The sequence below is a fragment of the Colletotrichum costaricense genome (assembly GCF_030867565.1).
Source record: "Colletotrichum costaricense strain IMI 309622 chromosome Unknown Scaffold_1.1, whole genome shotgun sequence".
Lineage (NCBI taxonomy): Eukaryota > Fungi > Ascomycota > Sordariomycetes > Glomerellales > Glomerellaceae > Colletotrichum > Colletotrichum costaricense.
In genome coordinates this window covers 2,254,646-2,276,670 of record NW_026848230.1, presented here as the reverse complement: position 1 = coordinate 2,276,670, position 22,025 = coordinate 2,254,646, and the positions used below count along the sequence as shown (strand labels likewise).

The 22,025-nt window shown below is 54.5% G+C and overlaps 10 protein-coding genes across 10 annotated transcripts; 5 read left to right on the top strand and 5 right to left on the bottom strand.

Annotated features, from left to right (window-relative positions):
• Positions 1 to 692: 692 nt before the first annotated feature.
• CCOS01_00812 (cleft lip and palate transmembrane protein 1) lies at positions 693 to 2,793 on the bottom strand (the record flags this gene model as incomplete). The annotated part of the gene is made up of 3 exons (XM_060449009.1): positions 693 to 1,834; positions 1,884 to 2,664; positions 2,734 to 2,793. The coding sequence occupies 3 exons, from the start codon at positions 2,791 to 2,793 to the stop codon at positions 693 to 695; spliced, it is 1,983 nt and encodes a 660-aa protein (XP_060320447.1).
• A 2,252-nt stretch (positions 2,794 to 5,045) lies between these two features.
• On the top strand, positions 5,046 to 6,035 carry CCOS01_00811 (uncharacterized protein; the record flags this gene model as incomplete). Its single annotated transcript, XM_060449008.1, has 2 exons — positions 5,046 to 5,292; positions 5,494 to 6,035. 2 exons carry the CDS (start codon positions 5,046 to 5,048, stop codon positions 6,033 to 6,035), a joined length of 789 nt encoding a protein of 262 aa, XP_060320446.1.
• A 684-nt stretch (positions 6,036 to 6,719) lies between these two features.
• CCOS01_00810 (proteasome A-type and B-type) lies at positions 6,720 to 7,746 on the bottom strand (the record flags this gene model as incomplete). The annotated part of the gene is made up of 3 exons (XM_060449007.1): positions 6,720 to 7,364; positions 7,492 to 7,603; positions 7,709 to 7,746. The coding sequence occupies 3 exons, from the start codon at positions 7,744 to 7,746 to the stop codon at positions 6,720 to 6,722; spliced, it is 795 nt and encodes a 264-aa protein (XP_060320445.1).
• Positions 7,747 to 8,491: 745 nt separating this feature from the next.
• On the top strand, positions 8,492 to 8,980 carry CCOS01_00809 (vacuolar protein sorting 55; the record flags this gene model as incomplete). The annotated part of the gene is made up of 2 exons (XM_060449006.1): positions 8,492 to 8,747; positions 8,847 to 8,980. 2 exons carry the CDS (start codon positions 8,492 to 8,494, stop codon positions 8,978 to 8,980), a joined length of 390 nt encoding a protein of 129 aa, XP_060320444.1.
• A 98-nt stretch (positions 8,981 to 9,078) lies between these two features.
• On the bottom strand, positions 9,079 to 9,324 carry CCOS01_00808 (uncharacterized protein; the record flags this gene model as incomplete). Its single annotated transcript, XM_060449005.1, has 1 exon — positions 9,079 to 9,324. The coding sequence occupies one exon, from the start codon at positions 9,322 to 9,324 to the stop codon at positions 9,079 to 9,081; it is 246 nt and encodes an 81-aa protein (XP_060320443.1).
• Positions 9,325 to 9,566: 242 nt separating this feature from the next.
• Positions 9,567 to 12,092, bottom strand: CCOS01_00807 (aminodeoxychorismate synthase; the record flags this gene model as incomplete). The annotated part of the gene is made up of 1 exon (XM_060449004.1): positions 9,567 to 12,092. The coding sequence occupies one exon, from the start codon at positions 12,090 to 12,092 to the stop codon at positions 9,567 to 9,569; it is 2,526 nt and encodes an 841-aa protein (XP_060320442.1).
• A 479-nt stretch (positions 12,093 to 12,571) lies between these two features.
• CCOS01_00806 (uncharacterized protein) lies at positions 12,572 to 16,729 on the bottom strand (the record flags this gene model as incomplete). The annotated part of the gene is made up of 1 exon (XM_060449003.1): positions 12,572 to 16,729. The coding sequence occupies one exon, from the start codon at positions 16,727 to 16,729 to the stop codon at positions 12,572 to 12,574; it is 4,158 nt and encodes a 1,385-aa protein (XP_060320441.1).
• Positions 16,730 to 16,860: 131 nt separating this feature from the next.
• CCOS01_00805 (uncharacterized protein) lies at positions 16,861 to 17,403 on the top strand (the record flags this gene model as incomplete). Its single annotated transcript, XM_060449002.1, has 1 exon — positions 16,861 to 17,403. The coding sequence occupies one exon, from the start codon at positions 16,861 to 16,863 to the stop codon at positions 17,401 to 17,403; it is 543 nt and encodes a 180-aa protein (XP_060320440.1).
• Positions 17,404 to 17,818: 415 nt separating this feature from the next.
• Positions 17,819 to 20,427, top strand: CCOS01_00804 (mannosyl oligosaccharide glucosidase; the record flags this gene model as incomplete). Its single annotated transcript, XM_060449001.1, has 3 exons — positions 17,819 to 18,080; positions 18,136 to 20,102; positions 20,164 to 20,427. The coding sequence occupies 3 exons, from the start codon at positions 17,819 to 17,821 to the stop codon at positions 20,425 to 20,427; spliced, it is 2,493 nt and encodes an 830-aa protein (XP_060320439.1).
• Positions 20,428 to 21,063: 636 nt separating this feature from the next.
• Positions 21,064 to 21,252, top strand: CCOS01_00803 (uncharacterized protein; the record flags this gene model as incomplete). Its single annotated transcript, XM_060449000.1, has 1 exon — positions 21,064 to 21,252. The coding sequence occupies one exon, from the start codon at positions 21,064 to 21,066 to the stop codon at positions 21,250 to 21,252; it is 189 nt and encodes a 62-aa protein (XP_060320438.1).
• Positions 21,253 to 22,025: the final 773 nt, after the last annotated feature.

Here is a 22,025-nt window from a genome sequence, read left to right as displayed (position 1 = left end):
TCTCTGCCCTACCAGGCACGGGGCTCCGACAGCTGCGAACCCCCCGCCAAGCGACTCTTCTGCCGGGGCCCCTGTTCGGTTCGGGGGGGCACTCTTACCTTACCAAGTAGTCTGTCACGTCTCTCAGCGGCATCTTTAGCCGCGAAGCGACCCTCAGAAGAGTTTCCGTGCCGCAAAGGGGGGGCCATTCTTCTACCCGTGGGCCGTGAACCTTACAAAAGGCAAATCAACCATCTGTCCGGTGGGATATTGCAAGCGTGTTGAGGTAGTAATTATACGTATAGAATACGGATGTCTGTTGGATCTTCTGCCCAGATTTTCACTTGACTTGGCTTGTCCGGTCTCCCTTGTACACAGACATGCGGAGCCCCCTTTTCAGCTGAACAGTTGCTTGTTGCTTTTCCTCAACACTTTCTTAGTCGTCTCGTCCTCTGTCCAAGCGTGCATGCGGTAGTTTGATGTGCTTTTGCAGATGAGATGCACCATGCGCGAGAGATGTGAATTGCGATGAAGACTGGACTTGATCACATTTGTAGCCTCATGTCTCGACTAGCTATGTCCCATCCATGCTAGTCATTAGGCAGTACCCTGGACACGTAGCTGCCAAGGTTCATGTGTATTACTTGTGCCCGACTCCATGATGTACACGATATTGGCTGCACTCTCTTCCTCAGCCGTATAACATCAACTATTTACTTTCTCTTCTTGGCCTTGCCGGTGTCGGCACCCGTGGCCTTACCCGCCACTTGCTTTACCTTCTCGAGAGTGGGGTCGGTCTCAAGCAGCTCCTTGGCCTTGGCCTTAGCCGCATCGTCCTCTTCATCCTCACCACCCTGGCCGAACTCGTTGACGCGAGAGTAGTCGATTCTGTAAGCCCAGCGCTGATAGAGGTAGATGAAGAAGATGATATCGTCGCGGAAAGTGGACAGACGGTGGAGGAACGGCATCTTGATGGTGAATGCAAAAAGGTCGTCGATAAAGGTGTTGAGGAACTTGTAGATCATGGCCTTGCCAGGCATATGTGCAACACTCTTGAGTCGGTAGTTGATGTAAAGCGAAGGAACCATCATGAGGAAGCCGTAAGCATACACCGATCCGACGAGCGTGGCGATGATGTACGAGTACCAAGACTTGTGCGTCTCGTAGACCAGCGAGTAGATGGCGTAACCGATGAGCAGAGGCACACCAGCCATGTACATATACTTGAAGGCAATCTCGTCGTACTCTTTGGTCTTTTCCTCCGTCTCGCTGAGCTTGTGCTTGTCCTCGACAACGATCTTAAACGGCAGCAATGAGCCTGCTGGCGCAGCCTTGACGGCAACGTTGACAATGGTGGTGATCTTCCACAGCTCAATAACGATGCCGATACCCTGACCACCCAGAATCATCCAGCTGGTATTTTGCGAGTTGTCGATGAGGTAAAGCAGGATCACGGACTGCATGAAAACGTTCGCTAGGATGGAACGGACCGAGATACCGACGTTATCCTTCTTCTTGCGGTAATGCGCAATGTCGGAACCGAAAGCAAGCGTCTCTAGGATCATGTGCGCAATACTGACAATAATGGTAATGCCGAGGAGAATCGGGTTCGTGTCGCCAAAGATCTCCTTGACCATCTCAATCTCAGAGCCGTCGCCGCCACCGGGCAGCGATCCACCGTAAGCAGCCTGGCGTGCCGACTCCTTCGCACTAGCCTCAATCGCGGCCAGAGTGTTGAATTGCCATGAGCGCATGTTGTTCAAATCAATGTGCAGAGGAACGGACGTGACGGTGTCATTGAGCAGGATCATTTGACTCTTGAGTTGCCAAAAGGTATTGACAAACAGAATAGGGTCTATGGCAGTTAGTTCTGTTCGTCAAGAATAGCGCAAAGGGCAACTTACAATACCAGGAATGCTGGCCGGAGCCATCTCTGGCACCAGTCGGCTCGACATGGAGGAACTGGCGAATTGCGGGATGGGTTTGGCGGTAATCGAGCACTCCAGTGTTGGGAATGATGGAGAAGCTGGCATTCGGGTGGTAGTAACTGGCAATGACGGGCCCAGTCTCCTGTTCCTCGGCCACCTCTTCCACCTCCTCCTCGGCCTTGCCCTCGAGAAGGGATCTGGTCTTGAACTCTTTCTTCTTGGGGATGTACTGAGTGAGAGGGAACGCAAAGTAGTACGCAGAGGCTGGGTCGTAGTTCTCAACGTGAGGATCGGGCTGGCTACCGGGCAGTGAAACGTAAAAGTGGCCCCAAAGAGTACCATTGTTCTGCACAGAGGGCGGCACCTCGATAGTGGTATCAATGGAGCGTTTTTCGCTGTAGTTGCCAATCTTGAATTTCTCCTCCTTAAGAACAACCTTTTCCGAGGGCGTTTGGGCCAGAGGAATCGGAACAAAGGTGTCGGAAATAGTGACGGTCACGTCGATGTAGCTATCCATTGGCCATATAGGTGCCAACTTGCGCGGGATCTGGCTCCAGGTCGCACCCTCGTCCAATTCCTTGGGGCGGAGCAGGTAGGGCGGAATGTCTTCGGTATTCGCGGGTACGTTGACAACATTGCCGTCGGCATCTTTGACCTGGGTACCGGATTGCGTCTTGGAGAACATGTTGTTCATGAGCAAGTTCATGCCGAAGTACATAGAAGCTCCAAGTAGCAGCTTTTGCGTCAAGCTTATGCCCTGCGATCATGGTACATTAGTTCAAGGCCTCTTGGCGCGATTCGCGGTGGGCGTAGGTAAGAGACTCACGCCTTGCTCCTGCTGCTGGCCAGCAGGGCGAGCGCCGGCTGCTGCTGCGGGTTGAGACATCTTGCACAATGCGCTACAATGTCTTTAGAGAGAGGATGTTGAAAATCGCGAAGCTGCGGAGGACAGATCGCGTGCTCGTGAGAAGCGATGCGGGGACGTCGCACGGCGGACTCGGCTACCGATGGCGTATGGCAGCTCGGCTACTGATAGTTGCAATGATAGCAACTCGTCAAGTAGAATGGCAAGTGAAACCGTGTCTTTCTCCGGCGCAGATGCCGAGTATGCCAGCGATATCGGGTGCTGGAGGAGTGAAGTCGGAAAGTCTTCACGGAGATTGGATTGACATGGCCCCGGAATTTGGAAAGCACTGGATCGCAAACTGGACCCTGGAGGCTGGGTGGCGGGCGGGACAAATTGCGTGCTGTGCGGGCGAATCAACGGCCGAGGCGCCGCCACGATCCCAGCAGAATGGCGCGGTAGGCTTGGGGGGGGGGGGGGGAAACAGGGGGCCAAGACGCTGAAGGGAAAACAAATGGCTGCTGGAAGTGCAATGTCGATGCTAGATGCACCTGCCAAAGAGGCATTGAACCTCTGTACCTAGGTTTGGTGTTCCATCCTTGCTTGATTGGGAAGCAGTGAACGATTGATTGGGTTCCATTGACACCCAGAAAGATCTCTTGCACATCGTGTTCTCCATCATCTTGACAACCCACGTACACGTACAATCAAATACTAGTCCAATCGACATCGAACACGGCCTCCCGTGGTCCATTCCGTCCATTCGTCAGCGGCACGTTGCACACGCGGGTGTCTGTCGTTGTCATACCGAGCATACGCGACCGCCCTCGAATCGAGAGACATTCGTCTCTACCCTAGGTACTTTCTCTTGTCTCTCCCAGTTTCCGTTCTTCGTCACCTTTGACACTACTGCAACTACCTTCCCAGATCATCTACTCGGATAGTTGAAAGTCGATAGTTCATGGAGAATGGTGCCTGGAACGCTCGATCATTGAGGCTCTTGAGTTTCGATCGATGACTTGAGTCTTCCTGGTTCCCTTTCTCCAGCTCCGGATGGACATCCCCGCGGGACGGACCTAGCCAAACCCAGCTTTAGAGTCGTCGAGGTTGAATTACGCACTACATTGGACTCGGACCTCGCCTCCGACATGTCACCTGGACACTTCACTGGTGCGGGCCAGTCGCAGCGTAACAAGTTGACAAACCAAACACGCAGGCAAACTAGGGTGCGCCCGAACCCATCAGGTCTCGGAAACGGCTGAACCAGTCGAATTCAACAGAGTCGATGAAAAGTGTATCAGACTTTCTACAAAGGTACCTCTCCATCTTAGGGTACAATGTGCTACTAGGTACTAGACCCAGGTCCCGGATCCGTCTTCTGGTTCCCCCGTCACCGTCCCAAGTCCACGTCCATGTCAACCACCGTCACCCGACCCCGTTCCTTGTCTCTGGTTTAGCAACCAGCGAGGGGGAAGGGGGCTCTCTGGGTCTGGAGTCTGCTTTGCTTTTCCTCCCCAGCTGGAATACCACGCATCGACTAAAGCCTACACTACTGTACCGGCACTGGAGCCACGGATCCCCGAGCGAACCCTTCGAAGCCATTGATTGTCCCAGCTAGTACGCTAAACCCAGAACTTCGGCCCGTCGCCATGCGCCGTGGCGGTAACTGACATCTCGTTGTCTCATTGCCATCTGTGCTTCCTCTCGCCTCGTCCAATCTTTCTTTTCTTTTTGTTTCTTATTGCCCTTCAGGTGGTTGCTAGGATAATTGATACACCAACTCGCCAACAACACACTTGTCCACTTGCCCTGAGCCCATACCAACCAACAAGACAAACTAGCATCCCTTTCTGGGTCTCGAGAGGAACGTATATAACAGCGCTCTTTTTCACCGCCATCTGCCTATTCCCCTAACTTTCAGTTTCTCTCTTGGGCTCTTCTTCTCTGATCTTTTTGTGGACTTGCATTCGTTTCCCAAAGTCAGAACCTTGAGGAAATACCGCAGAAAAAGGCGGCGTCTTCCGGGTACTTTCTTTCCGTTGTGACTCTTGTCTCTTGGCCGGAACGGAACCTCATACTATCTTTCTCCACAAATCCTCCGTCATCTTCACCTCCAATAACTGCGCCTCTTAGTGTAAAGACTGAGTACCATCTCACTCGCAAACTACTTACTCTAGCATTTTCTCCCTTCTTCAACAAAAAGTTCTACCTCGAAGCTCAAGAGCCACTTTATTTGGGAATTCATCCTATAGTAAAACAATTTTTCATCACAAATCAAGCAAGCAACGAACATTATGCAGTCCGGCGGCCCTTCCCCCCTATCATTCCCGGCATCCCGGGATGGCACACCCAGAGGCAACGGCACCAACACCAACGGAACCACGAATGGTAACACCAACGGCACCAACGGTACCACGAATGGCGTGCAGAAGAGGACCAAGATTTGTGTCTACTGCGGCGCCTCTCCCGGTTTCAAGCCTCAGCACATGGAAGCCGCTCGTGAGTTAGCAAGAATCATGGCCGAGAACAACATTGATCTTGGTGAGTCACTGTCCTCACGCTCCTTATCTCACTCAAACCTGTCGACTCCCCATCTCCAACCACGATTTGGGCAGCGATAAAGTCCGAGTCACTATATCAATGACAACATGTGGCGCAACCCTTCTCAGACAAGATGAAACATAGGAGGCAAAACCTCTACCAATGTGTTTCTAGTTCATGATGTACTAACAAACATCTCAGTCTACGGTGGTGGAACCGTCGGCCTGATGGGAGAGGTGGCAAAGACACTCGTTTCCCTTGCCGGCCCGGACTCGGTCCACGGCATCATCCCCGAGGCCCTCGTCAAGTATGAGCGTGACGGCACCTACGGTACCGTCAACAAGGACAACATGTACGTCCCGGACGAGACCGTCTACGGACGCACCACCGTCGTCAAAGACATGCACACCCGCAAGCAGATGATGGCCAAGGAGGTCTTCGCCGGCGGCCCCGGCAGCGGCTTCGTCGCCCTGCCCGGCGGGTACGGCACCATCGAGGAGGTTCTCGAGACGGCCACCTGGAACCAGCTGGGCATTCACGACAAGGGTATCTGCCTCCTCAACATCAACGGCTTCTACGACGGCATCCTCGAGTGGGTGAACAAGAGCGTCGAGGAGGGCTTCATCAAGGCCGCCAACGCCGACATCCTCGTCACCGCTACTACCCCCGAGGGTGCCATCACGGCGCTCAGGGATTACCAGGTCTCTGCGGCCACCTTCAAGCTCGACTGGACCAACTCTTAGGTCACATTGGTAGTCCGTCGGCAATGCTTTCCAGAAAACGGAACTTCATGTGCAGGAACTAGAGACGGAGAAAGACAGATGGCGTGTGCAATGTAAAAGCGGATACGTACCGGAATCTTGGCGCCCTTTCGTGTTTCCCAACTCCTATACGTTGAGGCTCGGTAGGTGGTCGGGTTGGATAAAATGAAGCGAAGCGAGGAAAGTGAGTCTTGTTTCCTCCATTCCGATCGTTGGTGACACGCGGGATAAGACATTCAAAGAAAGGGGCATGAACGGGGGATCGCTCGGCTATCTATCATGTCACATCGGTGTTGGTTGCACGTATTGTAGTTTGATAGACCTTCATGAGTTACACAACCCAATAAAGCAAACCTGCATCTTCAGGTACCTGTCTCAGGCTCCGGATCATCAGTGAGCACATAGATTGCGTGTCTTCCTGTCTCTTGAGTCATCGGATGCAGCTCATTTTTGGGCCATCGAATCTCCTTTTTGCAGTGTATTGGTACAAGTCTAAACGGGCCGGCTCTGTGCGTTCGAGGACGGTGAGTCTCCTTCCCATAGCCGTGTCCAGTCAGCCAAACCCCCGGATAGGAGGTTGTTTGGCGACGATCCGGCCTAGCCCAACGCAACGCAGCGTAGAAGCCCATCCGCGCATCTTTCCTGAATTCATGATTTCCGCAGCGCTTAGCCGTCAACCTCCATACCCTCACCGCCCTCTTCGCCGCCGCCCTGGCTCTCGCTAGCGGCGACACTGTCGAGCCACTCCTTGACGTCTTGGCCGTCGTACAGCTTGAATGGCTGGACCGTCTTGACACCATCCTTCTCGGTGTAGCCGACGACACCGACACTGGTGTTCTCGACCGTCAACTCGCGGTCCTGGACCAAACTCTCCTTGAGGGCCTTGAGACCGTGTTGCACGAGCTCCTCGCGGGAGCACGTCTCAAAGGCGTCGATATTGCGCTCGAGGTAGGTGCGGGCCATCTGGCTGCGTGCGCCGATGGCGAAGGCGACCATCTCCTCCGTCATACCACTGGGCTGGAATTCGAAGAGATGGGGGCCGCGCTCGTCGACGCCGGCAACGAGGAGACCGACACCGTAGGGCCGCTTGCCGTAGACCTGGGTGTTGATCTGGGCCTTCTCGCCAATCATGTCGACGAGGGTGCGGAGGGGCATTGAGCGACCGTACGTCATGCGGTGGCCGAGGCACTGCTGCTTCATGAAGTTGGAGAGGACGCGGGCGTCCGAGGTTAGGCCTGCGATGGCGATACCGGAGTGCTCATCGACGGTGAAGATCTTCTTTTGGTACGAGGACAGCTCTTCGGCGTTGCGCTATTGGGGAAAGAATGGCATGTTAGCTTCATGCGCTCTATAGTCAAGGTCCGCGAGTATCGATTAAAAACGGATGATGTAGGGAGAGGCAAGAGAGAGAGGTCCCAGGTATCGGCAAACGTCGTACCTTGATTGCTACTAGAACGGCGTGTGTTTTGCTGGCAATGCCCACTACCACGGAACCCTGCTTCACTGCTTCGGCTGCATACTCGATCTGGAATATCCGGCCTTGCGGCGAGCTATGAGACGTTGAAGGTTAGCACTCCATCTTTATGCTGGCCTTCTTCACAGCGGAGTCGGGGAGACTGGAAGGGAAGGCTGAGGAAGCGGGCCAAACAGCTTACAATGTCACCGAGTCGTTGTCGTAATTGTTTCTGAACATGGCGGGCGTGAGGGGTGATTCGTAGCTTCGTCAGGCGGTTCGGCGGTTTCTGGAAACGGAAGGAACTTGGAGTCTTCGTGTAGCGAATCGTGGATGGTTGAGGGAGACGGGAGGGAGAGATTCGATCGCGGGGTGGTCGTTGGGCGAGCAGGTCGGTGATGGGAGAGCGAGAGACAGCTTGGTGGATAATAAAGCGTCCCTCCCGCACGCCAGGCCCAGCTCAAGGCAGGTCGAGCTTTCGTAGCACTCTCTCAGCCTGGAGCCAGGTGCCAGGGTGCCAGGTGCTCCGTGCATCCCTCGTTGAGGTACGTACACTTTCCTGCCCCCGTACCTGACCTCACTTACAGCCGGGGTCTTTCCGAGTGGAGACCTTCCACTATTTGCGGTTTGTCATTGGAGGCTGTCCGGCCGCTGGAACAAGGTTGCGCCGTGCGCTGACGACGGTCTTCGTGCGTCAGGCCTGGGACCCGCCATCGCATCGCAGCTCAGCCTGCCAGCCTAGCCGCGAACTACTACTCAACCGACACGACCGATTGATCCTCCACCACCACGAAGCTTCCCCACGACTAATCAAAAGACAGCCTAATCGCAAGAAACGACCGTCGCTCGAAGCTCTCAACGGAACTCCCAAGGAAATTTCGAAGGAACACATTTGCACCCCCGGCGGGGCCGTCTATACCCAGCTCCGACTTCGATACCCGTCCGAAACAAGTAAACCACAGCCCACCTTCCAACGATATTCAAGATGCCGACCGCCGGGCTCAAGACCATCATCGCCCTTTCCTTCGTGCTCGCCGTCGGATTTCTCCTCGTCATCCTCTCCTGCGCCCTCTGGAAGGTCTACTACCCGCTTCTCGTTGTCGCTACCTACGTGTTGGCCCCGATCCCCAACTGGGTCTGCTCGCGATGCACCAACCCTGATGACTTTGGCGAGGGTTCCGGCTCCGCCGTGCTGGACCTCGGCCGCTTCTGCACTGGGTTCATGGTGGTTATGGGAATTGGTGAGCTTCTCCCCCCCCCCCCCCCTTCCCAACCCCTACGGCTCTTTTGTCCTTGATAATTGCGAGGATCGTGTTGCTGACCATGCTCTTCTATCGCAGCCCTGCCCATCGTTCTCGCCCACTCCGATCTCATCCAGGTTGAGGCCATGGTCATGTCGATAATTGGCGGTCTCCTCATTTACGGAACCATCATCAGCTTTAGCATGTTCTTTCAGGAGGAGCAGGACTTCTGACTAGCGTCGGGAGCAACGACCGGGGACAATTGATACGGCTATGAGCAGGCGATGGGGAAGTAGTGTTAGCAGAAGCAGTGATGGAGGGCATACGCATTTCAACCAAATTGGCGGCAGACGTGTACAGTACGACGAGACGAGGTCGGGAACCATTGTGGCGCTCGGGTTCGGGAATCCGGCAAAGTGGGATTTGGAACGGGGTGCGCTTTACTTGGAGGCTTCACATGTATATCCAGCATCATTCCGTCAGGCGGGCGTTTCCTCTTTTTTCTCGCTTTTGTTATGCAACGACAAAACCATCTAATTCCCAATGACCGACTACGGAAAACTGATAGCGTAAACATGGATTATTTAATAATGATCTTGTTTTTTCTACTAGTTTCGTGTGGATGATCCGGGTCGTCTAAAAGTTGAGTCTAATACCCGTGAAGGTCCAGAGTCTAATATCCCAGATACGTTGAGGTATCAACCAAAAAATCCCCCTTACCATGAATATCCCCCTTCATGACATAGTAAACGCCAGTAAGCCGATTCCAAATATTGCGAAGCCCCCTCATCCCAATCTATCCCCAAATCCCGAACCCGCTCATGCTTCCGCAAAGACGCCTAAAGGCCCCGCCAACTTGGTAAACATCTCCTCCCTCTCACCCTCGGCAGTGCTCAGGATAGTCACGGCACCGCCGGCTCCGATATGCCAGACCTCTCTCGGCTCCGTCTCGCCTTCCTCCGGCGGCGCAGCTTCATCATCCCACTTGAACATAGTTCGGATCGTGACGCTCCAATCCCCCTTTCCAGTGGCGTCCATGTACCCCACCACGCCAGAATACAGACTCCTCTCCCTGTGCTCCTCGATCTCCTGCAGCAGCTCGCAGCTCCGCTTCTTCGGGGCTCCCGTCATGCTGCCCGGCGGGAGACTAGCAGCGAGGACATCGAGCCCCGTGTGCTGACGATCGGCACCCGTCGTCGTCGTCGTCTTGGGCTTCGGTAGCTGTCCGTTGACAATCGTAATCATCTGGAACACGGTCGCGTACTCCTCCACCTTCATCAGGTGCGGCACCGTGACGTTGCCAGAGCCGCAGACGCCGTGCAGGTCGTGGCGGACGAGGTCCACAATCATGAGGTTCTCCGCCTCCTCCTTGGGCACGTGCAGGATCGCCTCGGCCTGCGCGAGCGTGGCGACCTGATTCGACTTGCGGACGGTGCCCTTCATCGGCCGCATGGAGCAGAAGCCGTCGGCGTCGTACTCGAGGAAGCGCTCCGGGGAGCTGCTGATCAGGGTCGCGCCGCCGAGGCGGATGAAGGAGCCAAAGGGCGCGGGCTGGCGGGCTCTGAGCGTCTTGTAGAGCCTCCAGGGCGCAACGTGTGCGGATTTGTTTTGCACCTGTTCTGAAGACAGGTGTCCGTTGGCGAGGCCGTTTTGGTGTTCCTTTGTTGAGCGTCCGGGTAATGTGATTGTCGTCTGGTCCGTCAGGCACAGCTCGTAGGACTCGCCGGCGGCGATGAAGTCTTGACAGCGCGAGACCTTGCCTTCGTACTCGTCGGCGGCGGGGACCCGAATAACGGGCCTCGTAGCTACCGTCGAAGCATCCGAACCGTTGACGGTGGTCTTGCCCGGTGACTGCCAAAAGTGGGACGTCTGCAACGATGCCACCACGGAGTCGATCCAAAAGTCGGCATTGAGTTTGCGCTTCTGAAGGTGCTGGACATGCAACAAGCCCTTGACGTGATCGACCACAATGCTCTTAGTGACCCAAGCGAAGCACAGGTCAGGCCTCTGATGCCCTCTTTCAGCAGCCACCTCCACGTCGATCCCCTTTAGTCCCATCTCGTACGTAAGGTAGCCCATAAAGCCTCCTCGGAACGGTGTCTGGAGCTCCCCCGAGGCCGGGATGCGTCGCTTCTCAAGAAAACCGGAGAGGAGATGCCAAATGTTCCTTTGCGACCCGAAGGGGACGGTCTCCACCAGGTCGACGGGCAGCCCCTGAATCGATGGGATCCGGGCCGTGGCGAAATCGTCTCCCACATGATGCTCGATTCGCAGTGACTCCTCCACATCCAGAGCAATGACGCTAAATCGGCCCCGAACGTCGGCAGCTCCCGTCGCCATGTTGCTCGAGTTGGACGAATCCAAAATGATGTGCTCCGTCCTGCCACTCTTTAGTATCTCCACGATATCCGGCACCTTGATGTTCGCCGGGAGGCTGATGGTTTTGTATCGGTACTCGCAGCCGAGTCCGGCGGTCGCCAGGGGCGTGGGCATCTCCGTCCACTCGAGGATCGGGGCGTTCCCTCGCTGAGCCGCGGCACGGTTCTCACAGAGGAGACTCGGCTTCACTGCGTTCCTTGCCAGGAATCGCTCTCCGGTCAAGACAGTCCTGTTCGCCTTCAAATTCCACGTCATGGCTTCGCGAAGCCAGTTGCTGATGACCGCATGACCTGCCGGCTGGGTACATACAGACTCTGGGTGGTACTGAAGGCCCCAGAAGGGTTTGCTCTGGTGCTTGACCGCCATGAGGATTCTCTCGCGGCCGCTATCCCTTTCTTCATCCACCCACGCCAGAGGCAACAGCTCAAGAGCTGTCTTCTGGGTACGCCAACGGCACTCTGCCCAAGTGGAATCTGAGATGGAGTCTTGTCCGATGTCGGCACAGAGGCTGTGATAGAGGGTTGCCTTGAACTCGGAGACGCCATCAAAGATGTCCTCGGCGCACGTCGCTTCAGGTTTCTCATGCTGAATAGTGCGAACCATCCCGTGCAACCCGCGTTGAAGCCTCCTTACTTTACCACCCGAGCTGAGGACGAGGCTCTGAAACCCAAGGCAAATGCCAAGAACCGGCAGCATATGCTCATCTTGCAATCTCCAAATACATCTCATGAGCCCAACATCCGTTTCATTCTCGGGGGAGCCAGGGCCAGGTCCGCAGACTACTGCATGATACCGTGATAATTCCCGATGGAAATCGACCGAGAAAGTCGGCGACTTTTGGTCTAGCAAGGGCGTATCAATCGGTAAAACGTGTACATCGGCGTCAAGCAGCGTTGTGAGAAGGGATACGATATTGTTCGTAAAGGAGTCGTACGCATCAAAAAACAGAATCTGAGGTCGCGTCATCCTTGGTTATTAGTGAGATCCCGGATTTTCCTTTTAAGACGACGACAGCGACAACCTCGAATGCAACGCTCGCAAAACGGGAATGGCTTGACCAAAGCTTGTACGGCGGAAACGGATCTCTTTGGGTTGGTAAAAAGGCCCGCTGTCGGCTAGCACCGGAAAGCGACTCCCCAAGGAAAATTTGGTGGCAACAGCAGAAACGAGAAGGCGGTCAGACCCACGCATGAATCGCCCGTGAGCCCTTTGTTCGGGACGCAGGGATGAGCTTAATTCGATCGCCGGGCTGATCGAGTTATCCCTGGATTGGACCTTGCTTGAACCCGTCGCAGCTAGTCAAGAATTGGTAGCGGCTTGAGTCGTCTATCAAGAAGTCAATTATCTACTTATTGGAGGCCGCTGCGATCGCCAACTCCACCATGGTATGAATCACTTCTACATGTCCACCATCATACAGTTCGTCATGTGAATGGCTCGAGTCGCTAGTCCTGATCCACCACCTTGATGATACAGGGTTGCCTTGAGTGCCATATACGCCTTTCCTTCGCACCAATGATCGCGTTGAGCATCGTCTGAGTGTCCGATCGCTGTCGGCTCTCTTGTGTCTCTTCCTGCTCCTTCTTTTCCTTTGGCTCTTCCCAAATCTGGTACTCCTCAACGGATGCCCCTATTTCGAACTCTCCTCGACAGAGTGCCATGGCCTGAATCTCCACTTCTGTAGTCGCCTTGGCCGCCAACAGCGGAAGTGCCTGCTGTAAGGTACCGTTCCAGGCAAATTTTCGCGTAAAGTCCAACGCCACGTTCAACGGACGGTGGCATAAGGCTGGCATCAGTCTCAACATCGGATAGACTGGCTTGGCTGACCGATTGGTGATACCAATCTTGACCTGGACAAAGTTGTCGACGAGTATCGTCTCTTTGACCATTTCGCCTACAGTTTGGCCCGGGTCCTGTACCGATATTTCGATGCCGACATCATCAATCCTGAGAGCGTCCATCATCCTGGGTGAAAGCCTAATGGTTCTCAGGTCTATGTAGCCGCTTCGCTTTGGGCCAGATACTGTTTTCCACCTGGCTGTGAGCGTTTCCAGTATTTTTTCCCTCATCCAGAATGCTTCGCGGTTCGAGCGTTCCATGTCGGGCGTAATCTTGCTAGTGCTCACAACAAATTGCCGCTGTCTTGATGGGTTGAGTGCCGGGATCGATGCGTGAGGGTCCTCGAGGTAAATGCGCCGTAGGGGAACGATAACGCGACTGGTGTTCCCCGGGAGAACGTGTTCCTCAATCACAATACCGTCCTCACCATCCATTTCGACCTCCATATTGTTCGGCCAAGCATTGCGCAGATCCATAGACAAAAGACAATATTCATCTGCCAATGTCGAAGGATCAACCTTGGACTCCAGGTTTGTAAGACTGAGAAGCGGCTTGGGTACGGGTCCGCTGAGAGGCAGGATATCGAGTCGCGTGAGCTCGACGCTAGCATTTACAGTGACCGTCAACTGCAGCGAGACCTGTCGGGTATGGAATTTGTCCGTCACTTCCTCGGGAGGCACTCCGAGATGGGCATAGTCGATCTGAATGGCAGCGTTTGTCAACCCAGGCTTGCCTAGGATTTCGAAATCAAATGTGGCAGTGCCTCCTGGAGCAATGTATCGCTTCTCCGGTTCCTTCTTGTTCAACCTTCGAAGACCTTGGCGCCTCATCAGAATGTATTCGTATTCGTACAATTCGGCTGGCGTAGCATCTCTGTTGTTGATGCCTGCCTGCAACGGTCCCTGCGTGGAATCCTGGAAAGAGAAAAGCATAAAGTCCACTGGAGTTGTTTGGGAGAGATTCTGCAACGTGACAGAGAACACCTGTCTCTCTCCCTCGAGCACCATGACGGAAGCCTGGGGTAGCGTTGTCGACTTGACAATAACAATGGGCTGTTTAGGGATGACATTCAATGCGACACTCCCTACCTTCAGCGGTTGGCCAACAAGGGCTCCTGAGGCAAGGGTGGTTTCCAAGGCTTGAAGTCCGGTAGCCTTCACCTTGACATCTGCTTGCGGCGTCCATGGCTGTTTGAATATGGGGAATCGTCTCTCGCGACAGCCGCGGACACGGATGATTGCGCCTGTTACCTTCAAGGCACCCGGTCCCTTTGGTGTTCCCGAGACTTTGAGAATCTGTGTTCGGTACGGGCCAATAATGGTGCTCTCAAAGTTTGATTCGAATTCTGCACCGCTGGTGTCCAGGCGAAGGCTTTCGACATCCACCTCGATGTCATATGGGTTCTGGAGAGTAACTCTAAAGGTTGCGGGCTCGTTCGCAACGAGAAGGTGGTCAGCAGCTTTATCGGGCTGCTTAAGGAATGGGTTGTATATAAAAGGGTTGACGTCTTGAGAAGTTCTCGCAATTACTGCTCCAGGAAGTGTACTTTTGGCATGCGGGACCGGAATTCTGGTAATCGGAAGTGGTTCTAAGGCGACGCCACGGACGAAGAATTCGTCCCAGTACTCCGCCGCGAGCTGATTGAGGCCTAATCTTTTCGCGAGATTCGATGTCTTTGAAATATTTGTGGCGAGCCGGGTCTGTTCGTCGCGAGTAATGACCGGTGATGCATCTTCTTTGCGAGGGCCAGGGGCAACTCCTGAGCCAGCCGTGCGAAGCAGATCACTGGAGAACTTCAAAACACCGTTGAAGTCAGGCAACGCCTCAGAAAAGTTGATGCATGCTCTCAGTATGTTCAGCTTGACACTGGTGAACCCAAAGAATCTCGCAGCTGCCTGTCCCCGAATTCTATCGATGACAGCAGCGTCCGAGTCCTCTGTCGAAATGGCATCGTCTGCGGGTTGTTTCTTCATGTCAAAGCCGACAACACCGTAAGACTTGCACAAAAGAGCCAAAAATGCCTCGATTCCCTGTTCAACGTCGCCTTCGCCCAGTTCGAGTGCGACTGCGCTATTACTGTGCCCGTTGGCAGCATTCAGAGCTACCAGGCCTGCCGCAGGGTGTATACCCATGTCTGCAGCACCACGAGTGCGCGCCTCAACCAGTCCGCTGATTAGGACGGAAACGAGTTCTCTGGTTACCATTGCTTTCTTCCGATGATGACCGAGAGGTCCAAGAACGGATGCGATTCCTGCTAGAATCGAAACTCTATCTGCGATGGTGAGAAGCTCCGACGAAGAGGCAGGAAACGCGCGGAAGAGAAATGTGACGATTGACTGTCGGCTCGGGACAACGGTCAACCGGGGCGAGGTTGTCAGAGGGGTCGAGGGAAGTTTTCCAAAGATCATGATCTCGTAGGCACGCTCTCCGAGCTTTCCGTCAGCAAGGTGCAAAGCAGACAAAATCTTGGAGAATCTAATTGTCGTCTCCGCCAGGGGTAAGGGAGGCAGATGCTCAGCAGATATACGAGAATACAGCCCGGCGATTCGGTCCAAAAGGTCTGGGAGTATAATTTGAAGGTTTCGAATATGCTTGGGCTGGCCTGCATCAGTTGGGGTCGCTGCTTCTAGGGCAGCATATGTAGCAGCCGTAGATTTGTCTTGTGGGGGTAGGCAAATAGACGGGACCTGAAAGTCGACCTTGACCCAGCCTAGCAGCAGTAGACAGAGAGTGATCAACTCGAGTGCCTTGCCATGCCATATGTGGTCGTTTATCGATTTGGCTACTGTCGCGCCATCTATAAGTTCTTTCAAAGCATCGGTCCAGCGACCTGCTTGCAGAAACAAAGACCCCATAAGGATCTTGACTCTGCTTTTGCCTTTCGCTCTGAAGCGATCATTGAGACCACCGGGGCCGAAGCCCTGCACCGAAACTCGATCTGAACTTTCTGACCTGAAGTGGTCTCCAGCACCCGGCCTTGAATTTCGGTCAGGGGTCGAAGAGTCACTACTCATGCCGGAAGTCAAATCGTCAAAAGTGGTAGGAGGGTTCGACAGTCCGCTTTTCACAGGAGTTGATGGCCGAGCGGGCGTTGAGTTGCTCGACGATACAGCCGAGTTGTGCTTCATAGGCGCAACCGGCATAGACATGCGATTCATGTGCCGATCTGGAATACCACTGGTCGAGCTCGATCTCTGCGGACCAGGAACGAATTGAGATGCCCTCTTATTTACCGAACCAGAATCATCTGCGCCCCATGATGCGCCGTTCGTTTGTCTACTTGACTGAGACTGTCCGGGAGAATCGATGAAGTTCCAGGCTTCAAACGACTTGGCCAGTCTTGTCATTTCCGCCAGGAGCTGCGACGTAATGTCGCACATTATAGTTTTCATGGTCGTCCGCTTGCACTCGTCCGGCGGTGGTATAGCAATGAGTCCCTCGGGTAAAGGTACCGGGTTCTCCTTCGAAAGCGCATGGTCGAAGATCAGCACTCGGTGAACCAGTGCCCTTCCGAAGCGGTCTCTCAAGTCCTCCAACTCCTGGTCCAGCGTTCGGATGTTTTGTTCGGCAACGGTGGGCGCATTTCCAGAGTGTCTCTTGCTGAAGGTGACTCGGCTGAGTTCCTCTCCGTCAGCGATTGCAATAACCGCTAGGGGTTCACGGTAGAAGTCGAACGGCGATAGCGCGAGATGCGAAGGTGGGGGGACGTGGGTTATGAGTTCGTAGAATACGGCGCCGTCAGGGAAGGCCAAAGGGGAAAACATATCTATAGATTGACGGTCAGTATGAGGGTTCTTGAAAAGAATATGGGAAATGGAAGGACGTGCTCCTGTTTGGCCGCCCATCAGGGCTGACATCCCGCAAGGAGACGACATGTTCAGGCCGCAGGCGTTCAATGAAGGACGAGAAACGATCACTTCTGATTTGGCCCAGAGGTAGAATCAATGCCTTCACCCTCGCGGGAGCGATGGGTAACAGCGAGTCCAAGCTCATCCTAGCATATGTATCTCCCGTCCAGCATCTTCAACTCAAAGTATGTTGCGGGCGAACTATGTGGCCATATCGCGATGGTCTCGTGCGTTTGGTGCCACACCAGGGGAACACAGAAGTGCGCGAAGCTCGACAGGTGGCCCCCGAGGTCGTCAAGCTGGTTATGCGATGGCTATATCGTGCGCGTTTCCGTGATCAAGCGCAAGGCTGGGCTGCAGGTCGACAAGAGCTACTTGATGCAGGTGAACAGTGGAAAGGAGCATGTACCAGTGAGGTAGAGAGAGGTCAGAGTGGATGGGAGGGAATTGACATGCAGCCACTGGCAGCAATTGACGGTGTGCGACTCGGCAGGGGGGGGGGGGGCTTTCAGTGGAGGAAGTCAAGTAGGCGCAACATTCCATTCCCCAAAGGCCCAGTGGAGTACATTGGGACAACCGACAGTTGCTGAAGTTTCAGGGATCGTAGCAGCTATCGACAACGGGGTTGACGCTAAAACACCCGCCGCCACACATAAGCTGGCCCAAGCTTGACATGCTCCAAGGGGGTTGATTGGTTCGTTTGGCAGCCGACGTCAACCAAGCTGTCAAAGCCACATTTCACCTCAGCCTCAATCCGAGCTCCATCCCGGGCAGCCTGCGAGTCGTCCAACGTGTTCACTCCAGCAGCGTTGGCCAGAGGTACATTGATACTTACCTCTTTCTCATCTTACACCCGACTTCGTTCACTTCTCTATTTCAAACCTGACATTACACACACAAACTGACGCACACAGCTTGGCAATTTCACATAGCTGTTGTGTGAGTGTCAGATTATTCCCCTCAGAGCTCCGATGAGCGCTGAATGATCATTCACATACTGCAAAGATGGCCCGCATAACGCAATTGGCCGTCTTCCTCACGCTTTCCCTCTTCAATATCTTTGGGGCACAGCTAGCCCTTGCGGCGGAAGATGGTCCCGGCTCGGCTTCAATCTTGACCTCCGAAGTCGGTCGCCTCAACAACGAAAGCTTGTTCTGGGGTCCTTATAAGTCGAACCTGTACTTTGGCGTCCGCAACCGATCCCCCAAGAGTCTGTGGACTGGATTGATGTGGTCCAGAGTCGACAACTACCAAGACGTTCAGCAAGGTATGTTGTATACCGGCGTCTTCATACATATATATGTAAAGGCTTACAAGTCTAGGTTTCCGCTACACATGCGAACAGCATGAAGGCCTTCATGGCTATGGATGGGACGAGTATGATGCCCGGAAGGGAGGCATCCAGTCTATCCACGACGAAGGCAATCAGATTGACATCACCACTTCGTTTGTCAAGGTCCCCGGTGGAGCCAACGGCGGTAGCTGGGCTGCAAGAATCAAGGGTGTTCCGAGAGAGGGTGCACCCGCCGATCTGAAGACCATGATCCACTACTACATCGCCGAAGACAACAGCGAAGCAGAGCTCGCATTCTCCGGTGAAAATGACCCCGCTGGGTTCGACGGCGACGTTGCATTCGGAGGCTCTTCCCAGGAGCTCGGCAAGTATAAGCTGGTCATCACTAAGGGAGAGGGCAAGCACCCTTCCAGCAGCCACGATTTGTCCGAAAAGAGACACCCCGATCGCACGACGGTACGATCTCTGACAGTTCCTGAGGAGCATCAGTGGCAGGGCAAGGGTGTTGTTTTCAACCTCATCCAGGAAAGCGTCAAGTTTGTCCAGGAGAATTACGAGATGAACGAGCCGCCTCCGGCATACCTCACCTACCAGATCGAGAACAAGCCCGGCGAAGGGAACACGCACGTCGTCCAGAAGATGTTTGAGGGAGCTTTTGAGTTTGACGTCATCTTCTCATCTGCCTCTGCGGGCCCCGAGCTCACAAGTGCCGATGTCACGCGCGAGATCAAGTCGGTCACCGAGTTCTTTGGAGAACGCTTCTCTTCCATCTTCAGCCTGAAGGCTCCGTTCACTGCCGACAACTACAAGAAGTTTGCCAAGAGCATGTTCTCTAATCTACTTGGCGGCATCGGATACTTCCACGGGTCTCAGCTGATTGATCGTTCTTACGCTCCCGAGTACGACGAAGAGAACGAGGGCTTCTGGGAGGAGACCGCTGCTGCCCGCGCACGCAAGCAGCAGGAGTTGGAGGGCCCGTATGAGCTCTTCACGGCTGTTCCGTCTCGCCCCTTCTTCCCTCGGGGATTCCTTTGGGACGAGGGTTATCACCTTATCCCCATCGCCGACTGGGACATTGACTTGACCTTGGAGATCGTCAAGAGCTGGTTCAACACCATGGACGAAGACGGATGGATCCCTCGCGAGCAAATTCTAGGTCTCGAGGCTCGGAGCAAGGTACCCGAGGAATTCCAGGTCCAGTACCCGCACTACGCCAACCCTCCCACTCTTTTCCTCATCATTGAAGGCTTCATGGAGAGACTGCGCAAGACCAACGGTAGCCAGCCCGCTGAAAAAGAGCATCTCGGCCCTCAGGCCTCCCTGCAGACCGCCCACTTGGACAATGTCGAGCTCGGAGAGGAGTTCCTCCGAAGGCTGTACCCGTTCGTCCGCCAGCAGTACGACTGGTTCCGCAAGACTCAGCGAGGAGACTTGAAGACCTACGACCGCGACGCGTTCTCGAACAAGGAAGGCTACAGATGGCGCGGCCGCACCGAGACCCACGTTCTCACGAGCGGTCTCGATGACTACCCTCGTCCCCAGCCCCCTCACCCCGGCGAACTCCACGTCGACCTCATGTCCTGGGTTGGATTGATGACCAAGTCGTTGATGAACATTGCCGACGCTCTTGGCATGGCGGAGCAGGTTGACGAGTTCAAGACGACTCTGAATGCCATCCGTCGCAACCTGAACGACCTCCACTGGTCCGAGAAGGAGGGCTGCTACTGCGATGCCACGATCGATGCTTACGAAGAGAACACCCTCGTCTGCCACAAGGGCTACATCTCGCTGTTCCCATTCTTGGTCGGTCTTCTTGAGGCCGACGACCCCAAGCTGGGCAAGCTCCTCGACCTCATTGGCGACGAGGAGCACCTCTTCAGCCCCCACGGCCTGAGGAGTCTGAGCAAGCAGGATGAGTTCTATGGCACGGCTGAGAACTACTGGAGAAGCCCTGTGTGGATGCCAATCAACTACATGGCCGTCTCCCAACTGAGAGTAAGTCACACCGACCCATCTCCTACCGATAAGAATTCCCCATCACTAACAAGTACTATAGAACGTCGCCTCTCAAGATGGCCCTTACAAGGCCAAGGCCGCGGACCTCTTCACCCGCCTTCGCAAGAACCTCGTCGACACCGTCTACAACAGCTGGGAAAAGACGGGCTTCGCCTGGGAGCAGTACAACCCGGAGACGGGCGAGGGGCAGCGCACCCAGCACTTCACCGGCTGGACGAGCTTAGTTGTCAAGCTTATGGCCATGGAGGAGCCCAGCAAGTCTGGCGGCGGCAGCAGCGGCGGGCACGTTAGGGACGAGTTGTAAATCACGTACCTTGTTTGTTCGTCACATCACACGGAAGCGCGCGCATCGAGGAGAGGCAATGCATGTACGAAGTAAGAAGAGAGCAAAAAGGGAAAAAAGCATAGAGTGGTTTTCGGGCGACACGCTGGTTTGAGAAGCCCGTCCGGGGAATGAGATTATGCAAAAAGGCCGGTCTGTTCGGCTGGCTTGAATTCGTTGTACATGCAAGGTCCCTTTTTTTCCAGGTCCCTCGAACGTGTTTCCGGAGAAGGACGAGATGCCTGGTTCGGCCTTGCCGGATTTTGAACTTTGATAGTCGCATGTAAGTGTGAATGTGTGTGGTGTGCTGACAATTCTACGTTCGGCCGAGGAGCGTAAGCCCACAGATACCAAAAAGGAAAAGGGGATATGTAAGCCGTCCTCGACTGAAGTCAGCACGCACACCATGTCCGTCCCTGTTGACCGAATCGAGCAGAAAGCGACGAGCAACGGCATAAGCATTCGTGTCCGTCATCGTTTCGACATCATCGGCTTCTGCCTGACAGATTTGGTCAGGCAACCTTCCCATCCAAACTTAACTAGGTGAGACCATCCATGTATAGTCCTTTCTCCAAGTCTGTACAAACGCGAAGGGTCCCCCTTTCGCCGCACCAAGGCATGAATGACGACTTGGAACGCGCAGCTCATGAAGGAAGTTATTTCCGCTGCGTGAATATCTGTAGACGAAGGCATCTCAAAGCTCCAGAGTCAATTCCGCCTCAGGGGGGCCAAAACACGTCGTTCAACACACGGGACCGCCCGCGTAGGAGCGAGCCGAGTGAAGGATTCAAGACAAGAAATTCTTAGTGATACCCCGAATCCGCCCGCCAAGCCCTCGAGAGGCTCCTTCTTAGCAGAACTCTTGGTCCGTGAGTGAGTAATCCCTGGGCTTAGCAAAGTCCTAAGCCATGGTACCACCTCCCTCCTTCCTCGCATAGCATTCTTAGTCTATCTGCCGTTATTTCTTCGCACCTCGTCGGTTCGATGGTGAGGAGGGCCGCGGACCCAGAAATGGTTGCCGTGGGTCCGCAGACCTCGGCGGCCGCCCGACGTGAACTTTGCTAAGCGTGGTACGTTACACATGATTTCCCAAATTTGCCATGCAGATACACACTTACACGCCTCTGTGTCACACCCCAGGTTGGCTCTATTTCCCTTTTCGGAGATCTACAAGGCTGGCAAGGGAAAGGGGGGGGGGGGGGTTGACGAGGGCCAGAGTTGCTCTGTTTCTTACTCACGTTCCACAACCACGAGGTCTCTCTCTTTGCAATTTCCCGCCTTTTCCTGGCTCTGGTTGCATTGCATTAGTAGGCTGTGTATGTGCGCCTCTCCTACTTTCGCTGACCGAGTGGCAGGGCTGTTGTGGAACCCAAGTCTTGGCTCGGTGGTCAGCACCAGACCAGCAGGAGAGATGTTGATAATGGTGGGTAGGTGGTGGTTACATGCAGGTCGTAAGGCTGGTGCGGCTCAAGTGAGATATCCTAAATCAGGTTAGCCTCTGTGTTTCCAAACCAGGCAGCCGTGAATTTGGGACAGGAAGGTGTGTGGATGTTTCATATTCCCAAGCCTTTCTTGGACGA